The sequence below is a fragment of the Wyeomyia smithii genome, chromosome 2 (genome assembly GCF_029784165.1).
Source record: "Wyeomyia smithii strain HCP4-BCI-WySm-NY-G18 chromosome 2, ASM2978416v1, whole genome shotgun sequence".
Classification (NCBI taxonomy): Eukaryota; Metazoa; Arthropoda; class Insecta; order Diptera; family Culicidae; genus Wyeomyia; species Wyeomyia smithii.
In genome coordinates, this window is record NC_073695.1 from 4,431,484 (window position 1) to 4,457,737 (window position 26,254).

General features: G+C 37.9%; 1 protein-coding gene across 14 annotated transcripts in view; it reads left to right on the forward strand.

The window, feature by feature from the left end:
• Positions 1-26,254, forward strand: part of LOC129721272 (potassium channel subfamily T member 2) — a 705,817-nt gene that overhangs the window by 305,397 nt on the left and 374,166 nt on the right. For 2 of the 14 annotated variants that reach the window (XM_055673635.1, XM_055673637.1), the window contains exon 2: positions 24,593-25,639. The exons of 10 other annotated variants lie outside the window; for them this stretch is intronic. In XM_055673635.1, coding sequence (XP_055529610.1) covers positions 25,613-25,639 — 27 coding nt within the window. In that variant the 5' untranslated portion in view covers positions 24,593-25,612. The remainder of the gene's footprint in view (positions 1-24,592; positions 25,640-26,254) is intronic. 2 more of the 14 variants (XM_055673636.1, XM_055673638.1) reach the window with 1 other exon arrangement.

A 26,254-nucleotide genomic window follows, 5' to 3' on the forward strand; every position in this document is an offset into this window, starting at 1 on the left:
ATGGTGTCTGAAGTCAATTTTAAACTCGTTGCATAATTCTGGTTCCGGAGATACTCATATTGGGTGATATTTGGTCCATTCAGGCTGTTTTCCAGAAACCGGAAGTTGCCATCTTACAATTCAAAATGTTGTCCTAGGTCGATTTGTGACTTCAGTGCATCATTACGATTCCGAAAACGCCCTTATTGGATGGTATTTGGCCATTCACATGCCAAATTTGGTTGTATTTGCTTGATTGTATCTCGAGATGTACGAAATTTGTGTTTCATTTGTATGGGACCCCTCCCTTACCGAAGAGGGAGGGGTGTCAAACCATTATGGACATATTTGTTACCTCTAAAACCATCCACATGCCAAATTTGGTTCCATTTACTTGTTTAGTTTTCGAGATGTGCAGAAATTTGTGTTTCATTTTTTTGGAACCCCTCCCTCACAGAAGAGGGAGGGGTGCCGAGCTATTATGGACATATTTGTTACCTCTAAAAACATTCACATGCCAAACTTGGTTGTATTTGGTTGATTGGTTCGCGAGCTGTGCGAAATTTGTGTTCCATTTGTACGGAACCCTTCCCTTCCAGGAGAGGGAAGGGTGTCGAACCAACATAGACATATGTGTTACTCCCAATATCATCCACATGCCAAATTTGGTTCCATTTGCTTGGCTAGTTTTCGAGATTTGCAGAAATTTGTGTTTCATTTGTATGGGAACCCTCTCTTTCAGAAGAAGGAGGGGTCTCAAACTATCTTATTCATCTTTTTCGGCCCCTAAAACCCCTATATACAATATTTCACGCCGATCAGTTCAGTAGTTTTCAAGCCTATATAAATCAGACAGACAGACAGATTGATTAGATTGTGTGTTACGAATAAAAGAGAAAGCGAGAGTCGTTTGAGTTGTTAACGAGGAGCCACCGTGCAAGATTACACTGGTAAACAAAGGTTTGACTCTTCAGTGCGTCTTGAACTGTCCTACAGATCAGATGTTTTTCGGTTGCTTGTGGACTGGTCTTTGACTGCCTATAGCTTCAAAGTTTGTGTTTTGTCAGTGTGTCTTTTAAAGATTACCTGAAAGTTATTTCCCATCAGTCTTTCTCAAGACTACCTACTTTTGAATTTAACATTTGTTTTAACTTTTTCCGTATCACCTGAAATGGCTGGACGGAAAAAGAAACCTCGCATCGCTGCGGGGAGGAAAAGAGAGGCATCTCTTTCTGACACTTCGAGTGTGTGTAGTGACAATCCTTTTGATATTTTGCCTGAGCAAGAAGCTGGTGAAATGGAAGTTATTAATAATGAAACTATACAAAATACAAAATCTTTAAAAAAGGAGAAAGTTCCACCTATCGTGGTAACTATTTCTTCTGAATTTAATATATTCAAAAAGGAACTTTCAACGTTTGTTTCTGACGTCAAAGTTACCTATCAAATTGGCCGTAGAGGTGAATGCCGCTTATTAGCCGACTCAGTAAAGGGTCGTGATCGTCTTGTTCAGTATTTAACTGACAAGATGTACAAATTTTTTACATATGACACCAAGAACGCCAAGCCGTTCAAGGTTGTCTTGAAAGGTCTCACCAACGATCAAACCGTTGATGAGATCAAACTTACTTTAACAGAATTACTTGGCATAGCCCCTACCCAAGTAATTCTAATGAAACAAAAATCACGAGGCGAAAACAGTCAGAGAACTGGAATTTCCCTTGTTAATTATTTAATTCGTTTTAACCGCAATGAGGTTAACAACTTAAAATTTTTTGAAAAAGCACAGGCTTTTTATAATGTGCGTGTAAAGTGGGAAATTTATAGGAAGTATGGCGGAGGTGAAAAGCATATCACCCAATGCCGTACTTGCCAACGTTATGGCCATGGTTCCAAATTCTGTAACATGGACCAAAAATGTCTTAATTGTGGAGACTCTTCTCACAAAAAGGACACATGTCCTGTGAAAGAGAGTAAAAATTTTCGCTGTGCGAATTGTAACGGCAACCATATGTCAAATTTTTATCAATACCCAGTCCGTTTAGCAATTGTTAAGGCAAGGCAAGGTAAACAAAATTCAATTTCTCAATTAAAACCAACTTCAAAACAAAATTCTCCAAGCGTACCAGTGACGCATAGTTTACCTACTCCTTTGCATACCCGTTTAACTTATGCACAGGTTACAGGTAGTTCGAACATTATACCGCCTAGTGTTGGTAGTTCGAAAATGACCGTTAATATGGGTAAGCAAAACACGCTAGAAAATAATTGTACACCTATTACTCCAGCTAATATTGCTGCCGAAAATATTTTTTCTAATGTCAACTGCCTGGGGCCTATTACGGCAGGTAAACTTTCTTTTCTGCAACAGGCAATGTTCGATCTTATGAACGCCATGTTGCAGGCAAAATCAATGTTTGAAGCCATTCAAATAGGCACAAATTTTACTATTAAAATTGTTTCTAATTTAAAATTTAGCAATGATTTGAAATAAAACAATTAAAATATTAAATTGGAATGCTCGCTCATTGAGGGCCAATGAGAATGAGCTTTTTAATTTTTTAACAGTAAATAATGTGCATATTGCAATTATTACTGAAACATTTTTGAAACCTAACATAAAATCAAAATATGATCCCAATTACGTGGTTCATAGATATGATAGGATTCAGGGTTCCGGCGGTGGAGTTGCAATTGTTATTCATCGCCGAATCAAACACCGTGCTCTTCCCCATCTTGAGACGAGAGTTATTGAAACTTTGGGAATTGAAGTTCAAACTGAACTTGGGATTTTATTTATTGCCGCAGCATATTTACCATTTCAATGCACACGCGAGCTCAAAAATTATTTTAAAGGTGATTTACAAAAACTCACCAGAAATCGTTCGAAATTTTTCATAATCGGCGATTTTAACGCTAAACATCGTTCATGGAATAATTCTCAAAGTAATTCCAATGGTAAAATTTTATTCAATGATTGTTCTTCAGGATACTATTCTATTTTGTCTCCGAATAATCCTACATGCTTTTCTTCTGTAAGAAACCCTTCAACAATTGATTTGGTGCTAACAGATCAAAGTCATGTATGTAGTGATTTGATCACACATGCTGACTTTGATTCTGACCATCTTCCAATAACTTTTTCTTCATCACATGAATCAGTTTTAAACCCTATGAGCTCTGCTTTTAATTATAACAAGGCTAATTGGGAAAGATACAAAACTCATATTGAGAGAAATTTCAATAATGAGCTTGATTTGCAAAACGAAGTGAATATTGATTCCGCTTTGGAAGCATTAAAATGTGCAATTGTTGAAGCCAGGAATTATTCTGTTCCAAAGGCTCAAGTGAAATTTGATTCACCAATAATTGACGAAAATCTTCAACTTCTAATTCGTTTGAAAAATGTCCGCAGACGTCAATATCAACGTTCTCGTGACCCTGTTTTTAAAACTATTTATGAAGATTTACAGAAAGAGATTAAACATAGATTTACTCTTCTGAGAAATCAAAATTTGGGGACTAAAGTTGAAAAATTGAAACCATATTCAAAACCTTTTTGGAAGCTGTCGAAGATTCTTAAGAAACCTTCAAAGCCTATTCCAGTTTTAAAAGATGGTGAACGTTTTCTTCTATCCAATGAACAAAAGACTCAAAGACTTGCTCAGCAGTTTGAGAGTGTTCATAACTCAAATTTGAATTTTGTGAGTCCAATTGAAAATGAAGTCACACGTCAATTTGATTTAATTTCTTCCCAGAATTTTTTACCTGCAGAAATAATTGAAACTAACTTGAATGAGATTAAATCAATTATTAAAAATTTCAAAAATATGAAAGCACCTGGTGACGATGGAATCTTTAATATACTAATCAAACATCTCCCTGAGAGCACAATGGAATTTTTAGTGAAAATTTTCAATTGCTGCTTCAAAATTGCATATTTTCCCAAATTATGGAAAAATGCAAAAATTACTCCCATTTTAAAACCGGATAAGAACCCAGCTGAAGTTTCAAGTTATCGACCAATCAGTTTGCTTTCTTCAATAAGTAAACTGTTTGAGAGAGTTATTCTTAACAGAATGATGTCACACATAAACGAAAATTCAATTTTTGCAAATGAACAGTTTGGATTTCGCCATGGGCATTCCACAACTCATCAATTGCTCCGAGTTACTAATATGATACGAGCTAACAAATCTGAAGGTTATTCCACTGGAGCTGCTCTTTTAGACATAGAGAAAGCATTCGACAGTGTTTCGCATAAAGGTTTGATTGCGAAATTGCAAACTTTTAATTTTCCAATTTTCCTAATCAAAATTTTAAAAAATTATCTTACTGATCGAACTCTGCAGGTTGTCTATCAGAATTCAAAATCTGATAGATTTCCTGTCAGAGCAGGTGTGCCTCAAGGTTCAGTCTTGGGTCCAGTCCTGTACAACATATTCACTTCAGATCTTCCTGATTTGCCTCCAGGATGCACAATTCATTGTTTTGCGATGACACAAGCATTTCCGTAAAAGGAAAAAGTCTTCGTGTCATATGCAGTCGATTGCAGAAAAGTTTAGATATTTTTTTTTCCTACTTGCAAAAGTGGAAAATCTCTCCCAATGCTTCTAAAACTCAAATGATAATTTTTCCTCAAGCCAAACAATAATCACGTTGTCAAGATGAATGGGGTTATTTTAAGTTGGTCTGACAAGGTTAAGTACTTGGGACTAATTTATGATAAAAAGCTTATTTTCAAAGAGCACATTGAGGGTATACAAGCCAAGTGCATCAAATATACGAGATGTTTATATCCTCTCATTAACAGGAATTCTAAACTTTGTTTAAAGAACAAACTTTTGATTTACAAACAAATTTTTAGACCAGCAATGCTTTATGCTGTACCGATCTGGTCAAGTTGCTGTTCAACAAGGAAGAAAACGTTCCAAAGGATTCAGAATAAAATTCTGAAAATGATTTTGAAGCGTCCTCCTTGGTTTGGTACACTCGAATTACATAGACTTACTGGTGTTGAACCATTAGAAGCTATGTCAAATAAAATTATTAATAATTTTCGACAAAAATCGTTGCAATCCTCAATTGCTACGATAAGCTCTCTTTATAGCCAATAAGTTAGCAATTAAGTTAGTTGTAAGTTTACTTCCCCTTTTCTGACAAGTAGGTTTAAATCCCTACGAATGATAAGTCCTAATTGCGAAAGCAAACAAATCCTAACAATTAAAATTACAAATTTCTAACAGTGTGGAGAAGTCACCATTTGTGATTGGACACACATACTCATTATTTACTAATATTTATCTAAATACTTAAGCTATTACCAATTTCCTTTAAAAAAAAAAAAAAAAAAAACGTGGATGATACAACAAAAAAAAAATTGACTACTTATACGGTAGGTCCAGACCTGGCGACCACCTTTGTCCATTTCCCGGTAAAAGACCATCTTACTTTAGTTGACCGCCGAAGAGTGGTTTAGAAACAACCCGGAGAGCTTCAGGATAAGCAGATCACGGAATATTCGGCGTTGAATATATCAATCACATGTACCTCTTTTACTCTCAATGTTCGAAAAATAATGTCCCGTAGAACAAACGTGGCACATACTCGTTTGTCCATTAGAGTTCGTTCAAGTTTCTCAATCAAATCTTGCTCTGTTTTCATGTACCGTGTTTTCAAACCTTTCCGGCAATGACATAGTGCAGTTATGTCAGAAAGAAAATTTGATAATAGTTTAATACTTGAGTGATTTCGTTTATTGCGGCTCCTGAAAAATTTGCTGTCAACGGCGCATTTATGACAGTTGTGAAATTTATGACATTTATGATATTTTTGACATTTGTGACATATTAGGTATTTAATTACATTAATTTATTGATTTTTTTACACACGCGAAAACCTATCCACACTTTGTTTTAGCAAGATATAGACATAAAAAGACCTCGTGTTACCAGTGGGATGGTTTCCGCGAGAATTTCTTCGGATATGTTTTTGCATTATCTTTTTTCCGAGACTTGTGCCTTTGAAAATTCGAGGTCGGCCATTTGTGGCTGTTGTACCGTTTCATCCTAAGTCTGACGCTAGCCCTATCTTAACTGCTATGTCCTATCTTGCATATTCCATTCCATTCTAGGTGCGCCGAAAGTATCGAATAAAAATGCAAAGTCGATATTTGTTGGGCCCACAAAGACGGGGCCCCGGCTTACACAAAGAAGACCATTCAAAACTGGTGCAAGTCCAATTTTCCCTCCGTCATCGCCAAGGACGAGTGGCTTCCAGACTCGCCAAATCTCAACGTGTTAGACTTCTCGATTATCTCGCTCACGAAAACAAGCGAGTTTGGAAGAATTGAAGAAGTCTTTACTCAATTTTCTGGAAGGAAATTCCTCAAAATGACATTTGGTCTGCCTTGAATCTAACCTTCGTCTCTGCGTCTCTGAGCTGTCGATTGTTTTCACCCAATAAATAATTTTTATTTCAAAAGTTGTCTCTTACTTGCAAAAACATGGTTAACGGTTCTCTGTTTCTTGTTGCAATAATTATGGGAGCGAATGCTCTTGAACTCACTTAGATAACTCGCAAAACTCTGACTATCTCACGTGATCGTACTAACTTAACTACTTTTTTCTAGGTAAGAATGATGAATGAAGATCTTGCAAGAATTATGGAATAGTCTCTGCGTAATCAAATTTTGCATCAACCAATCGAAGAGCAAAGCAATGTTTTTGAAGGGTCGCCGTAGAAGCACTGCTGCTCAAATAAATTTTTTACCCCCTGTTACTATAGATGGGCAAGCTTTTGAGTGGACGGCGAATGCGAAAAATCTCGGTTTCCTTGTTCAGACCGATCTGATAATATAAATAAGCTACGAGCCACACTGTGTACGCTTTGTTTGCGGCTTGACGTAAGTCAGTTGCAGGAAACTCTGATCGGTTTTCCGCTGGTGATTTTTTACACGCACCGCTTATGCGTGTTCTTGGGCAAACTGACCAGAAAGCAATCGCCATCAGTACTCTTTGAGAAGCTGTTGCCATTCCAAGGGCATTTATTATTGTTATTTATTGTTAATTCATCCGACAATAACCGTCTTAATGAATGTAATTTAAAAACTATCTTCACCTAACAGATGTAAATTAATTAAAATAGTCTAGCTGCGAGCAATTTCCGCTTGTAGAGAATAGATGAACTTTCAAAATCAAAAAATTGACCCGTTTTGTTGAAGTTGCGTATAATTCTGGTGACTGGCTCAAAATACCCGAACACAGAACGATGGAACGGCGTTACAAACATTTCGTCGAGTGACCTGCGTTGAATTCTTCCCGGAGCATTGAAGGAAAACTTGCTCAAAAGAGCCGGGGAGTCAATTTCTCCAAGAATTACTTTGGCTGCAAGCATTGCTTGCTGAATTTTTCTTCTCTTTTCAAGGGTAGCAATTCCCAATAGGTTGCAACGGTGTTCGTACGGTGGAAGATTTAGCCTGTCCGTCCAAGGAAATCTACGGAGTGCGAATCGAACAAAGCGCTTCTGTAGCCGTTCAATCCTGTCAATCCAGGTGGTTTGATATGGGGCCCACACTGCAGCAGACAATTCCACAATGGATCTTACTAATGCAAAGTACAACGATTTTAAACAATGCACATCAGTGAAATCTTTTGAGAGTTTCATTAGAAATCCCAGTTGACGACTAGCACAATAAATAATATTGGCTCGATGTGGCCCGAATGTCAATTTTTCAGCAAGCAAGCAAGGTCATTAATTTCGTTGTCACGAGCTAGAGGTTTACGTCCAATTGTATATGTAGCTTTTCTAGGATTGCTACCACGATGAAACGAAATAACAGCACATTTATTGACACTGATGACCATTAGATTTTTTTGGCACCAATCCTCAAATATATCCAATAACTCTTGCAGCTTTTGATAGTCGGATAATTTTTCAACAACCACAAAAATTTTTAAATCATCAGCATAGAACAGCTTACAACCAATCCCAAGACGAGCTGTGACATCATTGAAATACAATACAAATAGAAGTGGCCCTAGGTTACTCCCTTGAGGAACACCGGATGTGTTTGTAAATTGTCGGGATGAGTTGGATCCAAGTTTAACGCTCAGACTTCTATCACAAAAGTATGATTGCATCCATTGAACCAGGCTTTCGGAGACACCCATCCTCGAAAGTTTATTGAGTAGAATACGATGGTCAATTTTGTCGAATGCAGCTTTAAAATTCGTATATACAGCATCAACCTGTTTTCCATTTTCAATGTGAGACATACAATCCGAGACGAAGCAAAGCAGGTTAGTTGTCATAGAACGACCAGGATAGAAACCATGTTGATCGGTAGAAATGCTACTTTTTGTGTGAAACAGCAGGTGATTACTAAGGATTGATTCAAACAATTTCGATCAGGCGCTTAGTGATGTGATGCCACGATAGTTGGTAACATCTTGTCTATTTCCTTTTTTGAATACCGGAGAAATATGCGAGTTTTTCCAAAGAGCGGGGAACTTGCATTGTTGTAAGGACAAGTTGAATATTTTTGCCAGTGGTTTTGCGAGTTCATTTATGCATCTTTTGAAGACGATAGCAGGTACACCATCAGGCCCAGGAGCATTGGGTGTCTTTAGTGATTTTGCCGCCTTCAGTAGCAATTCCTCGGTTATCTCAGGGACATCAGCTGAAATAGTGTCCATTGGGACATCAGAAGCGGCAAGTACAGCTTCTTCAGAAGTTGCCATGGTAGTATTATAAACACTAGAAAAGTGATCAGCAAACAATTCGCATTTCGTTAGCGGCTCAATAGTTGATTTATCGCCTAAATTAACTTTTGCTGGGATTCCAACATTACAGAACTCGATAGTTCCTCCAATTCATTGTTTGTTAGAGGTGTGACAGGGCTGCTAATTTTTGACACTGCCAACGAAAGTGACAACAACCGCATTATCGAAAATATTTGATTCGAGCAAATTCATTGTATGAAGTCGATGAAGTATATAAGTATCTACATTTTCAATCGCATAAACATCGCTAAAGCAACACAGCATGTGCTGCTAGGCAAAAATCACTGGCTACTGATTGGAGTTGAAAGTCTCTTTCATTCTCAGCTCGTTCGTTGAAAATTTAAATTCAAACACTTCAATTCCAACTGAAAATCCTTTTATGCCAGTGAAAGTTTGCAGCGCTGGCGTATGAATAATTTTAAGTCGATTCCTCCTGTTATTTAACGTTCAAGGGGCTGTCTCGAATATCGGAACTGTAATTAATGTTACTAGTTAAGAGTATTTTCAAGTTTATTGTTGTAGAACACTAAGTAACCAGCAGGTAGCAAATTTGAAAAGGTTCGCTGTTACGTACTAGGTAAATAAAATTTATTTAAATAAATTTAAAAATAAAAGAAGTTATCATTCTGGGCGCATATTCTGCTGAGCTCCTGGTCAAATACTCTTTGTCCTTATAAACCACTTTGGTAGAAAGCTTCATGAGTCTCGTTTTACAAAAAAAGTCGGCTGGTTCCGACCGTGCAGGTTTTCCAAGGACCTACTTAAAAAAAAAATCAGTAGTTCGTGTGAACGCAACAGATCCAAAGTCGTGGCTTTCTGCTCGTTTGAGATCTCGCTTTGTTATGCTTGATTTTCTTTTGAAGACCTCTCCTGCGTCTTTTAATGATGAAAAAGGACTTCATTCTTATAACCCCGTCATTTCGTCATTGCCTTAAATTGTGGTCTTCTCCTTCGCTCCCTTCGACCGTCGACACCCGACAGTCTAGCTCCCACGCAACTGACTCCTCCTTTTTTCTGTTCCTTCAATTTTTCTTCTTAACTCGGGTTTGCAATTTCTATTGGAATTACATCATTTGTCATACTTTTCGCAGACGCTGAAACATTTTGTCATAATCATCTTTTTAATAATTTATTGCTTTCATTTTCATTTGCTGGATTATTCGAGACATCCCCGCTGGGATATTTACTTTCACGTTTTACCTCATTGGCAAAATGCACTGGTCAATGCACGGCACCAGTGTTTTTGTTTGCATTATTTTACCTTTGATTTAAATTTTCCTCCTTCTTAGAATTTTGAACATCATAAAACCTGTACAAGGAAACAATCTTGGCGCTCATTCAGTGTTATGTTCGCTGCGATATTTACTTTTACCTACTCCGTCGCGCTATCGCAAAGGGCCAGCAGGTTGTTACACACCTATTTCGTACCAGGAATTTGAGGGCGCATCTAAAATATTTTGATTCGGTGAATTTCGATATACCAATGTTGACACTTTACCTTATGTTATAACAAGAACACACATGATATTTCGGAACCATTTACGGGTAAAATTAATTATAAAATTAATCTCCCAAACTGTTCCTTTTTTTCAATGAATTAAATATTCAATAATTACGCAAAGTTTTTTAATACTCTGCAAAACCAATACATGAAGTACTCCACATCAAATTACCTAGCGATACTCCGGGAACGAAAATTTTCGAGCAACCAACCGAAGAAGTTTTGCCCAACCACCCACCAGCAGACCTGAGCCAGTAAGGAAAACCCATCGATTTGTGCAATCTGTTCGTAACCTCCCACCGGTACACATTAATATGCCTAACACTGGCGTCTAACTTGCCATCAGATCCACTTAAAAGGATCCAATTTTCTCGTCCTAACCAGTATATCCTTCTCCGATCTGGCAATTCAATTTGGTCGGGCTGCCAGTCGCAAGCAAGCCGAGCTTTCTTTAGTTTCGGGTTCCACTATTAGTGCAATCACAACAGCATCAGCAAAGTTTCGCCAAAGCGGTAAATTGAAAACTAATCTCTTGTTCCAGTGGTTCCTTCCTGTGAAGGAAATCAAGGAATCAGCAACTTGCAGAGACCTCAGGCCATCATCGCCGTCAAACCGTAGGAAAAACTTTGCCTACCCTCATGACCTTGTGTGTGTATATATTCCAGCAACAATCCCGGAGCGGACGGGAAGTGCTCAAGAGACCGTTACAAAGTGCAGCAGCAGCAGGAAGCTGGAATGTTGCCTTGCCAGTGACAGGCTGGCCATGGCTGGCAAATATCTCGATGACGCTCCGGTTCAAGGCAACGAAAAAGTCGTGCAGGTTTGCCATTCCCGCCTCCCTTTGGACGACGGACAAGTGCGGTTTCTGGCCAGAACAGGTTGGCTGTGGTTCGTTTGGTTAAATCGAACAAGTTTTTCGCTTGATGTTGGAGCACTGTGGCCATCGGTGGCAATCGTAATGGCAGCATTGCCAAATTCAAACTGTGAAAATGCTTTTCATGTACATATATCTTTCAGTGTCGGTGTAACACAGATTTATTTGAGAAAATGTTGAATGTTCTAAATTTGAAAATTTGACTCTCTTATTACTGAAGTAGGAATATCAATTTTAAAGCTAACCCAATTAGCGACAAAACAATCACGTGTCGATAATAGTGAACTTCATTGTATCATTTATGGCAATATGAAAGAAGTTTCCATTTCCAACGTTCTCTGATACGTGAAAATTTCAAATTTCAAACACATGTAAGTTCATTACCCGTCACGTCACTGGCATCAGTTGCATTCTACGGATTGGATTGGATCGAAAGATGAAAGAAAATCCAAGCGATATCTGAGCTGAAGTTTGGCTTATTGCATTGGTGCGAATGTCGACGCCAACAATCCACAATCTGATGAAATCTACCGCTGGTCAAACTTTCTTGACCCATTTTCTCTCCCGTCAGAGGCAGAAACATCAAATCAAAAGTCTACTGCAGCGGTTGCCATTCGAGCCCTTCAACCTTGTTCGATGCCTCGACCGGTAGGGTGCTTTTGACCCCGGGGGGAACAATGACACCAAATTTAGTCGCCTGTTTGCCGTTCCGCTTTTGCATAGTCCTTCATGGAAGTGATGACGATGCTGATCCGCAGAAATGTACACAGAAGAGCGCAACCAGCGCGCGTCCAATAAGTATCACAGCGTGTAATTATTTCATTTGCGTCATTTCTTGCCGTATTTGTCTAGCTCGGGAGATGATGTTCATTAAATGGCTCAGGGCACGTTCTCCCCAGCCGAGAAATGATAATAATAAAGTAGAATTGCCTTTAAATTGTTGTTACAGCGATTTCTCGGGATTATTTTCCTGTCTAAAACTAAACGTTGCTGCAAGTCGTGGCATAAGATCAACATCTTATGACCTCAATGGAAAGTGGAAGGTTGGCTGTAAAATCATTTGATCAGCTTGGTCAGTAGAGCAAATGTCTTCACTGAATACTTAGTAGCACTATAGCAGGTACTTTACGGCACTTAGATAGTTCCTCTCACACCACCTTCAATGTAGACAATTTGTATTGCCACTCTACCGGTGGGGCGTAACAGAGTTCTCTGCAGTTGATTTAGCATCCAGTAAATGGTGATGCTGATCAGAAGTCATTAGTTCCGAGGCTGGCACGAAGCGAAGTGCAACATTCCCTGAAGCAAATGCAGAAGAAGGAAAACGTTGTTACGTTTCCTGTCGGTTTACTTACAGCTCTGCAGAAAATGCTTTTCAATATACGATGATTGCCCTTTGCATGTTAATAGCTAATAGTGATTTCCGTTGAGATCTTCTTGTTCTAACTTTAAAGCCAGAGTGAACGGAGTATCGGCTTAGGAAAGGCTGCTAGTGTCAGTAGGATCGTAGCGCTAGCCCCGCAATTGTCCTGTACACTAAACAGCTGGCTGCGAAGTCTTGTGTAAAAATAAACAGAAGGTCGAGTTGCGAATCGGAATGTAGCACCCAAGGGTGTACAGTTTACTACCCTAAGCAGCTTTTTATATTTGTTTTTTTTTTTCTTTTTTTATGAAAATTTATCTGTGCTTGCATTTAAAAATGACTGAAGTTTTTTTTTCATAAATTAATATACAGTAAGGACTTTTTTACGCGTTTTTATGTGGGTTGCTTATCTCCACTTCTTAAAAACGGTACAAGACATCGACCTATTTTCCATCACATTTTTCGTTTTATGCCAAAAGCAGTCATATATCCGCGTTCAAAGAAGAAAAAAAAAAATCACAATTTTTGGTGTGAATTCTACATGGCGACCGTGACAGTATCGTATTTAGTATAATTTCCCAAATCGAATGCTCCAAGTATTTTGCTATTTGTGTCCAGAAAAACTGATATTTTCAAGCATTTCTTTTCTTTTGATTTCTTTCATTTTGTTTCTACTTTTTATTTTTAACGTTATTCTATTCAAATTTTTTCTGAAGTGCATATTGCACATTAAATAGTATTGTTTTATAGCAATTTACGCTTTTTACTCTTAACGGTGGATCGACACGCTATTTTGTTTTATGTCCGACGTTTCAGCTTTCGGATTTGGTCTTCTTCAGGGTATATAAAATTTTACCGTTTTGCGTTCAGCGTATTCTCAGAGGAAGGCCAAGCCCAAAGGCCGAAAAATCAAACATATAACATAGGGTAAGGAAGAGTATTTTCGGCAGTGATAAAAATAGAATCTCAGGAATAATCTACACACTTAGATTTTATTGCCGAGAACTCAACAGCTGATAAATTCAGCGAAATGTTCTACAAGTTTTCGGCAGAATTTTCAAGAACTTCGGCAAACGAAATTTAATACCTGCTGGTTTACGGTAGATCGATATATTTGCTGAATGTTCGTCGAAATATATTGCTGATATTTGTTAAAAAATTCGCCGAGCTCCATCGGCTGTTGGGAAGTTCGCCGAGATAAATTAAGTGTGTACGAAACTAATTTCTTGCAGTATGGTAAATTGAGATGAGAAAATGCAAAAAATTGGCTTCGTAGGTTGATCCTAACCTCTGAGATTCTATTTTAATCACTGCCGAAAATACTATGCCTTACCCTAGTAGCGTTTTGATAGACCGTTAAGACCGAAAAGTATTATTTTTCTATACATTTGCCGTAGCACTCGTTTTTTAATTTTCAATAGTTCTAAGTAGTGCCGATTGAATATTCCTACGCCAAATAGTGAATTTATTTGACGCTAAAGAAATTTTGTGGATACCGAATTGCATTAGGGGCCGTCCACATTTCGCGTAGACACAAAAATCGTCATTTTAGACTCGTCCCCCGTCCCCCCTCGTGGACAAGCCCCTTCCCTCCTCTATATCATGGACATGGAATTTTTTTTACAGTGAAAAGTCGAAAAATGTTTATTACTTTAATTTTATTTTGTGAATAATCGAAAAAAATGTCAGCAAAAGAATAGCCAAAATAATTCCAAAATCAGCCTAAACCATTTAGACCATTGAAGCCATAAATGGAACGAATACCATCAAATTTCAGCCTAAGAGAGCCGAGAAATGCACCGCCCGTATCAAAATTAAAATTTACGAAAAACCTTTAATAAAGTTTCAGCGAAATCGTTGCGCGTCTTTTCCAATACTAAACATAAATGAAATCAAACTGAGAGGCAAGTCATACGGAACTCAGATTTACTGAAAAATATCATGCAAAATAAAAGAGAACAAGTAATGGAAAATTGAATCAAAAAATACGGAGAAAAATTGTAATTTTTTTTCCAATTTCGCCATCTTGGATTTTTAAATGGTATTTGTAGTCAATTTCAGACTCTTAAGTGTTATACCGGTTTCAGAAACACCCATATTGGATGTTATTTGGTCATTTTCCGCTGTTCTCAGAAACCGGAAGTCGCCATCTTGTAATTCAAAATTACATTTAAGACAATTTATGGCCTCTGAGCGTCATTCCGGTTGAAGAAACACCCATATTGGGTGGTATTTGGTCATTTTAGGCTGTGTTCCAGACACCGGAAGTCGCTATTCTACAATTCAAAATGTTGCCTAAGCTTGATTTGTGGCTTCAGTCATCATCACGATTTCGAAAGTACCCATATTGGGTAGTATTTGGTAATTTTTCGCTGTTTTCCAGAAACCAGAAGTTGCCATCTTGAATTCCAAAATGGCATGTGTTGTGTTTCCACAAGGGACAGTGAAATTAACACTCAACGACACGTTCTTATAACTATTAACCGCGTAGTTAACGAAATGAAATATTCAACGTTTATTACCTAGATGCTTGTAAAACAATATGGTCGTCTATACCGGATGACATTAATGTTGCCAACCGGGCATCTGTCGCAGTGACAGTCTTGCTGTCATGGGAGAGCCCAGCGGGCAAACAGGAAACGGTAACGGTGTTCCCAGTTCTGCTCCAGTTGCTTCCAACAGCATGTGAAATCAATTTCTGACCCCGGGTGTCATTCTAGCTCCGGAAACATTCATGTTGAATCGTATTTGGTCATTTTCAGCTGTTTGCCAGACACCGGAAATCGCCATGTTTGAATTTGAAAAGGTGTCTGTGATCGATTAGCTTTTGTGCATCATTCTAGTTCCAGAGATTTTCATATTGGATGGAAATCGACCATTTTTGGCTGTTTTCCAGAAACCGGAAGTTGCCATCTTACAATTTAAAATGTTGTCTTAGGTCGATTTGTCACTTCAGTTCATCATTACGATTCCAGACAAACCCATAATGGGTGATATTCGGTCATTTTCCGCTGTTCTTCAGAAACCAAAAGACGCCATCTTGGATTTCATAAAATGGCTCCTGTGCATCGACCCGATCATTTTAGGCTGTTTTTCGGAAACCTGGTTGAAATATCTAATAAGTTTGTATGGGAGACCTCCTTCTCCTTCCGGGGAGTGTCAAATTTGTGTTTGATATGTATAATAGCCCTCCCATTCAGAAGTGGGAGGGGTGTCGAACCACCATAAAAATATTTTTGGCTACCAAAAACCTCCACATGCGAAATTTGGTTTCATTTACCTGATTAGTTCTTGAGTTGTGAAAAAATTTGAGTTTCATTTGTATGAGTCCTCTCTGCCGAACCACCATGAAAAATTTTTCTTGCTCTCAAATACCTCAACATATCAAATTTGGTTCCATTTACTTGGTTATTTCTCGAGATGTGCAGACATTTGTGTTTCATTTGTAGAAATCCCCTCCCTTCCAGAAGAAGGAGGAATGTGAAAACATTATGGACATGTTTGTTACCCCAAAAACCTAAATTAATCCACCTAGCGGTCAGACTCAGCCTTTCTCATTCAAACTTATTATTTGTAAAAATAAATTTACATGATTGCTTAAGTCCAATAATGGTATATTCACTCTTTGGGTTCTTGAATATTGATGTTGTAATTGAAGTATAAAATATGAAATTTGACGTAATGTCGTACTGAAATGACTCCTTATTTCGAACAATTTAATCACGAGCGATACCAGGAACGTTCAAACAAATACGATACCACATTTAAATCATGTTGAGGCCATATATATTGATCAAAGCAGGTATAGTGTTGAATAGTCTTTGAATTTCTTTTCTTTCCAAAACTTTTGAACAGCATATCAAATTGTTATGAAGTTTGTTATTTGTAAGTTTGAGAGATGACTCGGTTGTATGACACTAGTTATGTTCAAATAAGTCGTGTAATACTTGAGATAATAGATTTTCGTTGTTTTAACAATTTAATACATAACGGTTGCTTAAGTTTGATAACAATCAAATGAAAAGGGAATGTATAGGGCAGCCAAACTTTGAAATCACGTGTTCAATCATAATTCAACAGTTAACCCTTACTAGTTAAGGTTTCATCTGATATCAATATTGTTCAAATCGGTTGTGTAGTTTCTAAGATAATGAGGTTTCGTGATTATCACATTTCGATACATTATAGACGAAGTTACAGTCCGATTACAGTTAAATTCAATAGGGTGTTATGAGGCAGCTAGACCTTTCATTAGACACTAATTTTGTGGAAATCGGTTCAACCATCTCTAAGAAAAGTGAGTGAGTCCAAGTAGTCTTCGGAATTCTTTTCATAGCTGGATTTCACATTTTTAAACATGACAGGCAAAGTAATAATCCGTTTGCAAAAAAAATTAATAGGGTCTTATGGGGCAACAAGACCTTCCATATGACACTGATTTTATGAAAATCGGTCCAGCCATCTCTGAGAAACATGAGTGAGATTAAATAGTCTCCAGAACACGTTTCTTTCCATAACTTCTGAACCACAAGTTCAATCTTCATAAAATTCAAAAGCTAAGGTTTTTTTAGGTAGCCCGTTCATATGAAACTAATTTTATTCAAATCAGTTGTGTAGTTTCTAAGATATTGATGTTTCGTGATTTTTAAACTTTGATACATAATCTATAAACTAGAAATCAGATTACAATAAAATTCAATAGGGTCTTATGGGGTAACTAGACCTTTCATTTGCAATTATTTTCATTGAAATCGGTCCAACCATCTCTGAGAAAATCGAGTTAGATTGGGAGAGCGTCACACACACATATACGACATTCGGCCCTTTTGAGCACTTTTATACCTTTAGTTTTTGCAGTGATTGCTATACCTTTCTAGGAGAAAGGCAAAAGTGGCTTTTAATTTCAACTCCAATCCCGAGCAAGGCCGCAAACATTGAAATAGTAAAATATCAAATTTAACCCTCTAGTGCCCAGTGCCGCCTCTAGGCGGTCTTCAGTTGAACCTCTAAAAAGCTTCAATTAGAACTAAAAAAATGTTTATGAGGCTTAATAGTGATTTTTTCGAAGTCCGTCTAAAAATTAATTTGGGTACTAGAGGGTTAAATGATGTTGAGGCCACATATTTTGATCGTAGCTGTAGTTTCAAACAGTCGGCGGGTTACGTTTCTTTCTATAACTCTCAAACTACATATTTAAACATTACGTAAGTCATTGTTTAAGGGTTTAAAAGCCCATTAATTTGAATTCAACTATGTTCATAGCTTCTGAGATATAAGAGCGTTTTTCACATTCTGACGCAGTGCCAAATCTAAAAGTTTGATCACAATGAAATGCTATAGCGACCTAAGCGGCAAATAGACCTTTCATTTGACACCAAGATAGAAAGAATCGGTCAGACCATCTCTGAGAGAAGTGAGTGCGAAAAAAAGGTGCACATACACACGTACACACGTACACACCCACACACAAACATATACACCTATACATGCATATATACAGAAAACGCTCGATTCGTCGAACTGAGTTGAGTAGTATATGACATTCGGCCATTTCAATCATTTGCCTACCTTTTAATTAACCAGTGATCGTTAGGAGAAAGTCAATATGTTTACTTTCATTATGTGATTTTACATTTTTACGACCAACGGACAAAGTTACAATCCGATTACAATGAAATTCATTAGCAAGCTATGGGGCAACTAGACCTTTCATTTAACACTAATTTTGTGAAAATCGGTTCAGCCATCTCTGAGAAAAATGAGTGAGTTTAAACAACCTCAGGATTACTATTCTTTACATAACTTTTGAACCATATGTTCAATCATTGCGAAATTTAAAAGTTAAGGGTTTTGGAGACATCCCGATCATTTGCAACCAGTTTTATTGAAATCGGTTGTGTGGTTTCTGAGATATTGATGTTTCGTGATTTTTACATTTTGATACATAACCTCTAAACTAAAAATCCGATTACAATGTAATTCAATAGCAACCTATGGCGCAACTAGACCTTTCATTAATTTTATGAAAGTTAATTTTATGAAAATCGGTCCAGCCATCTCTGAGAAAAGTGAGTGAGAAAAAAAAAGTTGCACATACACACACACACATATACACATACACACACACATACATACATACATACAGAAAATGCTCAGCTCGTCGAAAGGGGTCGAGTGGTATATGACATTCGGCCATTGGGACCACTTTTATATCTTTGGTTTTTCCAGTGATTGCTATACCTTTCTAGGAGAAAGGCAAAACATTCACCTGCCAAATTTGGTTTCATTTATTTAATTTGTTCTCGAGATGTGCAGATATTTGTGTTTCATTTGTTTGGAACCCCTCCCTTACAGGAGAAGGAGGGGTGCCGAACCATTATGGACATATTTGTTTGGTTGATTGGTTCTCAAGCTGTGCGAAATTTGCATTTCATTTGTATGTGACTCCGTCCATATAGAAGAGGGAGTAGCGTCAAACCATTATGAATATATTTGTTACCCGTAAAAACATCCACTTGCCAAATATGGTTCCATTTACTTTGTTAGTTCTCAAGATGTGCAGAAATTTGTGTTTCATTTGTATGGGACCCCTTTCTTCCAGAAGAGGGAAGGGTGTCAAAACAACATGGAAATATTTGATACTCCTGAAAATATCTACATGCCAAATTTGTTTCCATTTACTTGGTTAGTTCTCGAGATGTGCAGAAATTTGTGTTCCATTTGTATTGGACCCCTCCCTTGCAAACTAGGGAGGGGTCTCAAACTATCTTAGTCACATTTCCCGGCTCCTGAGACCCCTATATACAAAATTTTACGCCGATCGGTTCGGTAGTTTCCAAGCCTATATGAATCAGACAGACAGACAGACAGACAGAGCTGCATTTTTATATGTTTAGATTATGGTCAAAAATAATAACAAAGTTGAATCGACAATCAAAATCAGAGAAAGACCACCATTGAACCAAATTTTGACAAGACTGCGTTCCAATAAAGCTGACAGAAACCGGAGTTCAGTTCATAAATTCTTATTTCTACATGACGACCGTGACAGTGTTGAATTGATATTCATTACCCGAATCAAATTGATATTTTCTTCTGGGTTTTTTAGCTCCGTTATTAGTTCATATTCTTCCATCTTGAATTTATTTCAAAAATTTAAATGTTTTACATTTTCTATTTTTTTATGTTTTACATTTTCTACAAACTTACTTTAACAGTGAAAATTGAATAATAAATAGTTTTGTGTCGATAGAATATTTCCACATCAAGTAGCAAACGATTTGATTGTAATCCATTTTTTTTCTTCTTTGAACTTAATATTTTGCTATGTTATTTTTTTTTTGTTATATATTTCAAACTATAATTATATAATGAACAAAAAATTATAACAAAACTGTATTAAAAATCCGAACATGAAAAACAACCAACATTAAACCAAATTCAGTGGTGACTGCGTCGCAATAGAACTGGCAAAAACTGCAGCTCAGCTCATAAATTCTTATTTCTACATGGCAACCGTAACAGTATCAAAATGATAATAATTTTCCTGATCAAATTTGTATTTTCTTTAGGTTTTGTTTTAGCTTCGTTCCTAGTCCGTATTCTTTAATCTTAAATTTATTGTAATTGTTTTTGTATTCACATTTTTGACGTGGGACTACGTCTTTCTTCACTATACTAAGGTACCTTCTGGAAAAACTGGATTGAACATGTAACGTTTTTGGTTGGCGGAATGGAAGATTTTAGATGCTAATAGCGCTCAAACAACTGTTCCGATTTCAATAGTTAATATACCGTTGGAAAACTAAAATATACAAGATTTGTATAACAGGATAATTTTAGTTACCATTTTCTTATTACTCCGTGAAAATTGCGGGAAAGTTTGAAGGTCGAATATCCATATACATTTTTCATACGATTGGTATATTTCCCTAACGCAGACTTCAAAAACATGAAATGATTTCACGCATTCAGTCATTGGCTAGCAGTGCCAGCCAATTGGCATCGCATTCATCACCCAACGTAAGCGACGGAGATAGAAAGCAGAGATGCTTCCACGTGATTGGTTCTTCCCCCAATCACCCAACTTTCCCACACTGAGTGACGCTATAAAAGGACATTCCGTGTTGAGAGAAGCTCATTCCCTGGTCGACCGTCAAAGCGAACAGTTCGGCTTCCCTTCGATCTGAGTTGGACCCCACCAGTGGTAATCTAGTTCAGATATCGTTGTTGGAATACAGCCCGAAACTGGACGTGATCGGCACTGAGGACCATTGGAAGCCGTTGGAAGGGACCATTGGAAGACTTGGAAGCCGTTTGGATGCTGCCGATAGTAATTTGTGTAGGTATAGTGTGTCGTGTGTGTGTGTGTGTGTGTGTGTGTGTGTGTGTGTGTGTGTGTGTGTGAGTTGCGTGTGTGTGTGTGTGAGTAGCGTGTGTGTGTGTGTGAGTAGCGTGTGTGTGTGTGTGTGTGAGTAGCGTGTGTGTGTGTGTGTGAGTAGCGTGTGTGTGTGTGTGAGTGGCGTGTGTGTGTGTGTGAGTGGCGTGTGTGTGTGTGTGAGTAGCGTGTGTGTGTGTGTGAGTGGCGTGTGTGTGTGTGTGAGTAGCGTGTGTGTGTGTGTGAGTAGCGTGTGTGTGTGTGTGTGTGTGTGTGTGTGTGTGTGTGTGTGAGTAGCGTGTGTGTGTGAGTGTGTGTGTGTGTGAGTAGCGTGTGTGTGTGTGAGTAGCGTGTGTGAGTAGCGTGTGTGAGTAGCGTGTGTGTGTATGTGTGTATGTGTGTATGTGTACATGTGTGTATGTGTGTGTATGTGTGTGTATGTGTGTGTGTGTGAGTAGCGCGCGTGTGTGTGTGTGTGAGTAGCGTGTATGGGTGTGGATGTGAGTAGCGTGTGTGTGTGAGTATCGTGTGTGTGTGAGTATCGTGTGTGTGTGAGTATCGTGTGTGTGTGAGTATCGTGTGTGTGTGTGTGTGAGTATCGTGTGTGTGTGTGAGTATCGTGTGTGTGTGTGTGTGTGTGTGTGTGTGTGTGTGTGTGTGTGTGTGTGTGTGTGAGTAGCGTGTGTGTTTTTTCGTTCATGGATTGTTGTGTATGGTATTTTACGTTTGGTGTGTGTTATATACTATGGCTATGGCAGAATTAAATCTGTACACCCACAATAGTCCCACGTCAAGCCTACGTTTGTGCACTCAAGCACATACCCTTTAATTTTTTTTTATTTTTTAATATTTAATTTTGGGTTTATAGAATATTTCAAATTTAAATATTCAATTTCAGGTTTATAGAATATTTCAAACTAGTTGATCCGAATAAAGTTTTTGGATTGCACATTGCATTATCAACGCTCATCAATTTTGTCTAAAACGGATTTTGATTTTTGACTTACTTTGAGACCTTAGTACATATATCTGAATAACTTTCAAAGATAAAGAAAAGTCTTCAAGGGATGACTTTTAGAAAAATGTCGGAGCTTTCATAGAAAAATTTTGACAAAATCGAATTTGAGATTCTACACAGAAAAAAAATCAGGCGTTCATCCCATCATTCGAAAATGAAATGGTTCGAGCCGAAAGCCGACTCAGAAAGGCTCTCAACTCTTCAAAATAAATATTAGTTTGCCCTCAAAAGGACAATTTGTTGTTTATTTCAATATCTCCAATAATGAGACCCAGGCACTCTTCTGATAACACGGTCTATGGTGTTTATACAACAAAAATGACGGCCGATAGATTTTAATTGCCAACATCTCCATTTGAGCTTTTCACTGGAAGAAGTGCTGACCAATGCACCAGCATCAGCCGCTCCCCACAAAAACAGTTTTTTACTAGAGGAAGAAGAAGTGCCGGTGCACCTACCGCTGAGGCTGCTGGTACTCAACAACAATATCGCACGCTTAGCCTTGGGGCTAATAGCGGTCTCGATCATCTAGATTAGTTGAGAGAATTCGTTATCGATATTGTTTTTTGGCACATTTTGCATGTGTAGGATAAATATAACGATACACCGTGCCCCAGTGCTGAGTCGAGGAAATTTTCAGCTCGAAAAGATCCTTGACTCGATCGGGAATCGAACCTGATATCACAACCGTGTGGGAAAGCTAGCCGACCGACATCGCTAACCACAGAGCCACAGGGACGACTGCTGGTACTCGCTGCTGTTTAATTATGACCGTCCTAGTGGCCATCTACTAGTAAACTGATTGGTTTGAGCAGAAGCAAGCTTTTATATAGCCCTAAGAGTGCTTTTCCGGTTTACTAGACATATAATTCTTTCGGTTGCGCTAAGGAACGCAAGCTTTAAGCGATCAACCAGTACTGAGAAAAAATGAGTCCAAATTCCCACTAATTAGAAGCCGCTGAAATATATTTTTTTTATGTAAAATTGGTCAATAAATCGATTGGTGATGGTTTTATTCAGTGCAGGGTATGAAAAATGGTCTATTTTACCCCTTTTTTAATTGTGTATTTTGGGGAATTACAGACCCTTTGGGTTCGTTTTTCCCTGTGGTTGTGGTTGAAAGTGGTTGAAATTTGCGTTCCAAAAATGCTTGACAATTTTCAATAGTCATCGAATAATTAAACTTAAATTTGCTGCATTTGGGCGAATGCAACAATCGATTTGCTGCAAAAACGAAGGAAATGTATTGAAAACTAACTGGCCCCTTAGCATTTGAAATGGGACCTATTTTTCGCTTTTTCTGTGTTTCGATTTTCATTTCACACCACTATGTAGTTGAACTTCCTGAGAGACGTAATTCTACGTCAAAACAAAAAGTGGTTATAAAAAACTGGGTCATCTTAGATTTTTTGCAAAATAAGTTGCCTAAACTTCGTCTGAATTAATTTTCTTAACAAAAACTCTTTTGTGTCCTCTTGGAAGTACGGCTATGACAAGAATTAGAGAAAAGTTGTTTTAAAATGACTTTTTTAGTGTATGACCTCAAATTTAATTTTGTCAATATTTTCTATAAAAATACAGACACTTGTCTTAACATCATCGCTTGACAACTGTTCTTTATTTCTTGCCATTTTTGAGATTTATTGATCTATAAAATAACTCCAGCCCTTTTCAAATGTAAGTACAGATAAATTAAAAAAAAAAATAAAATTGCTTAGAGTAGTAGGGTTTACACATCCACAAAGTTTCATTGAATTTTGAGAGAGTACTGCCAGCCTCTCAGTCTTCTTCTTCTTTTGTTTCCGTGCTGAAGCCTTCGCTGTCAGTTTGATGATAGCAGTTGCAGCGACTATATGCCCTTACCTCTCAGTCAAAAATGTCAGAAATATCAAAAATGTCTAAAATGTCTAGTGTTAAAAATGACAAAAATATCGAAAACGTCAAATTTGTAAAGATATTAAAAGTGTCGAAAGCTTTAGTAATGTCGTTAATCTTTAAAAATGTCAAGAACGCTAAGAACATCGCAAAAGATAAATGATTCCGACCTTTAGACCGGCAAATTTCAAAGTATCAGCTTATGAGGTAATTTTTCACTTGCTGTCATGCGTTACTTATTTCGCATTCCTGAAGTTCTGTTTATACTAATTTCCAAGCAATCTCTTTAGGCTTTCTACCCTCAGTTAACCGAAATTGCCGTGACCTTTAGAACACAATAAACGTTTGTTAGGCTCCACCTGTTGTAAGTCACCGAAATTTCTTGGCAACTGCAAACAGAACCGCGATGTTAATCTATCAAATTTCAATTCCGAAATCAGCCTCAGAGTATTTTACCGTCGAGCTATTAGCTGGGATTACCGAGCAAAATTAATTTTGGCTCTGCTGTTGCAAGGTGTGCAAGATGAAAGTAACATCCGAAGAGATGTTTTCCGCATCGTTCCCTTCTAATCCTTTTTTTCTCCTCATGTTCCATTTCCTGAATAATCCAGTCGGCACAACCCTTTTTCCTCCGAAACCGAGTTGACTTATTAGGGTAAGCTTTTCTACGGTTGTATAATTTCCTTACCGTTTTCAGTGGCTTGAAATGATCACACGGTAATGAAATGGCACCATCATCAGTACAGTTCCACCAGTCCAACGAGACGCGCGGTATCATCAAACCACTTATAAACCAAATATTTTATCTATCCCCGTGTACAGGACCAAACCCAAACCCGACGACTGCGGGTGTGAAGAAGTATCGTCGTTTTTCGCATCAGAGCAGTCGAACCTCGGCCGTTCGCCCATCCAGCTAGGATTATAAGGGAGAGCCTCGTCGTCGACTGCGGAAAATTACACAGTGTAGCTATATCGAAGTGTTTTTGGCCTTTCCTAGTGTGTAGAATGTGTGCCCCGGATCAAACGGAATCCCGAGAGTAAACGTCAAGTCAATTACCAGAGCCTGAAACAAGGACTGATAGAGTTTTTTTTAATATAAGAAAGATAAGTAACAAATATTTACCCAGGTGAAAATATAAGTTTAACGGAATGAACCGAAAAAGTTACCAGTTAATAATCATCAGGGCTAACGAAATGTGCGCGACTTCCGAACGGAAAAGTTTCGTACTGTGAGCGGTTTTGTGGTCGTGTGCCATCGGAGTAGAAGTTTGATTAGCCTTTTCTACAGAGCTTTTTTATGTTTGTTCTTCGATCATACCGATAAAGAATCCAACGTAACGCCAATCCACCAGGTACATGTTTTGTCAAGATTTCGTTTGATGTTCCGTGCCTGATCCCACTAGACGCGAAAAGTTTGGCACTCAATCATCATATTCATCACTAGAGCGTCAAAGTCAGTGTTTGTGTGTGTTCAGTGTTGTGTTAAGGCTGGTTTGGAAGTCAGAACAGTGTAAAAATCTAAATCAACCGGCATCTAGTCCTAGAGTGGGAAACAGGCTGACCAGTCAGCCAGTCAGCAAGTCCTTCTACTATGTTTTGTAAATGTTTGATGTTTTACCCGGACCCACACTGCTTGCAACACTGGTTATCAGTAGTCCAACCGGTGCCATCCGCTACTAAACACCGCTCGAAGATGCCCTCTAATCTATATTAGGTCCCGACTGCGGTTCCACTTGTTGTAATATACCCTTCTACTTGGTTCCTGCCCGAGTGTGTGTGGCTGTGTGACCACTATTCGTACTACTACCACTCCACTACTATGGGATTACCCGTACCGCACCAATGTCCGTAGAGCAAGAAACACCAGTCGTAAGTGTTTGATTTTGATTTTTTCCGCTGACGTACATTGTTATCCTGCTTACTAATTTTGACGCGATAGAAAAAGTGCACGATTTTCTCTGCTTTGTTCTGGCCGATAATTGCACTCGACACCAACACGATGCATGCCTGCATGAATAGCACTGATGTTATCTTATCGTGTCACTTTTTCTTTTTGTTATATGGTTTCTTGTGGTTTAATTTTAGACATGAAAACAGAAAGGAAAGGTCTAAAACGAATCAGAATTCTATTTCCGTACTGTGATACAAAGAATTTTACTAGTTCTTAGTCTTTCATCATATTTTCAGTATCCATCTTTTTGTTTCGATGTGTTCGAGCAAACATAACTCCGTCGTCTATTTTGAACAATTTCGTTATACATTGCATTAAAGAATTAAACGGTCTAAATGAGTGAAATTTATTCCGTTAATAGGTTAGGTATTGGGAAAATAATTATTTTTTTTAAATAATTTGGTATTTCAGAATATTTACCAGTGTATTCCAAATCGAATTTTAATCTCATCCATACCCGAACTATATCCTTCCCAAATAATATCTAAATCCAATTGAAATTAAATTGAAAATCCAATACAAATCCAATACAA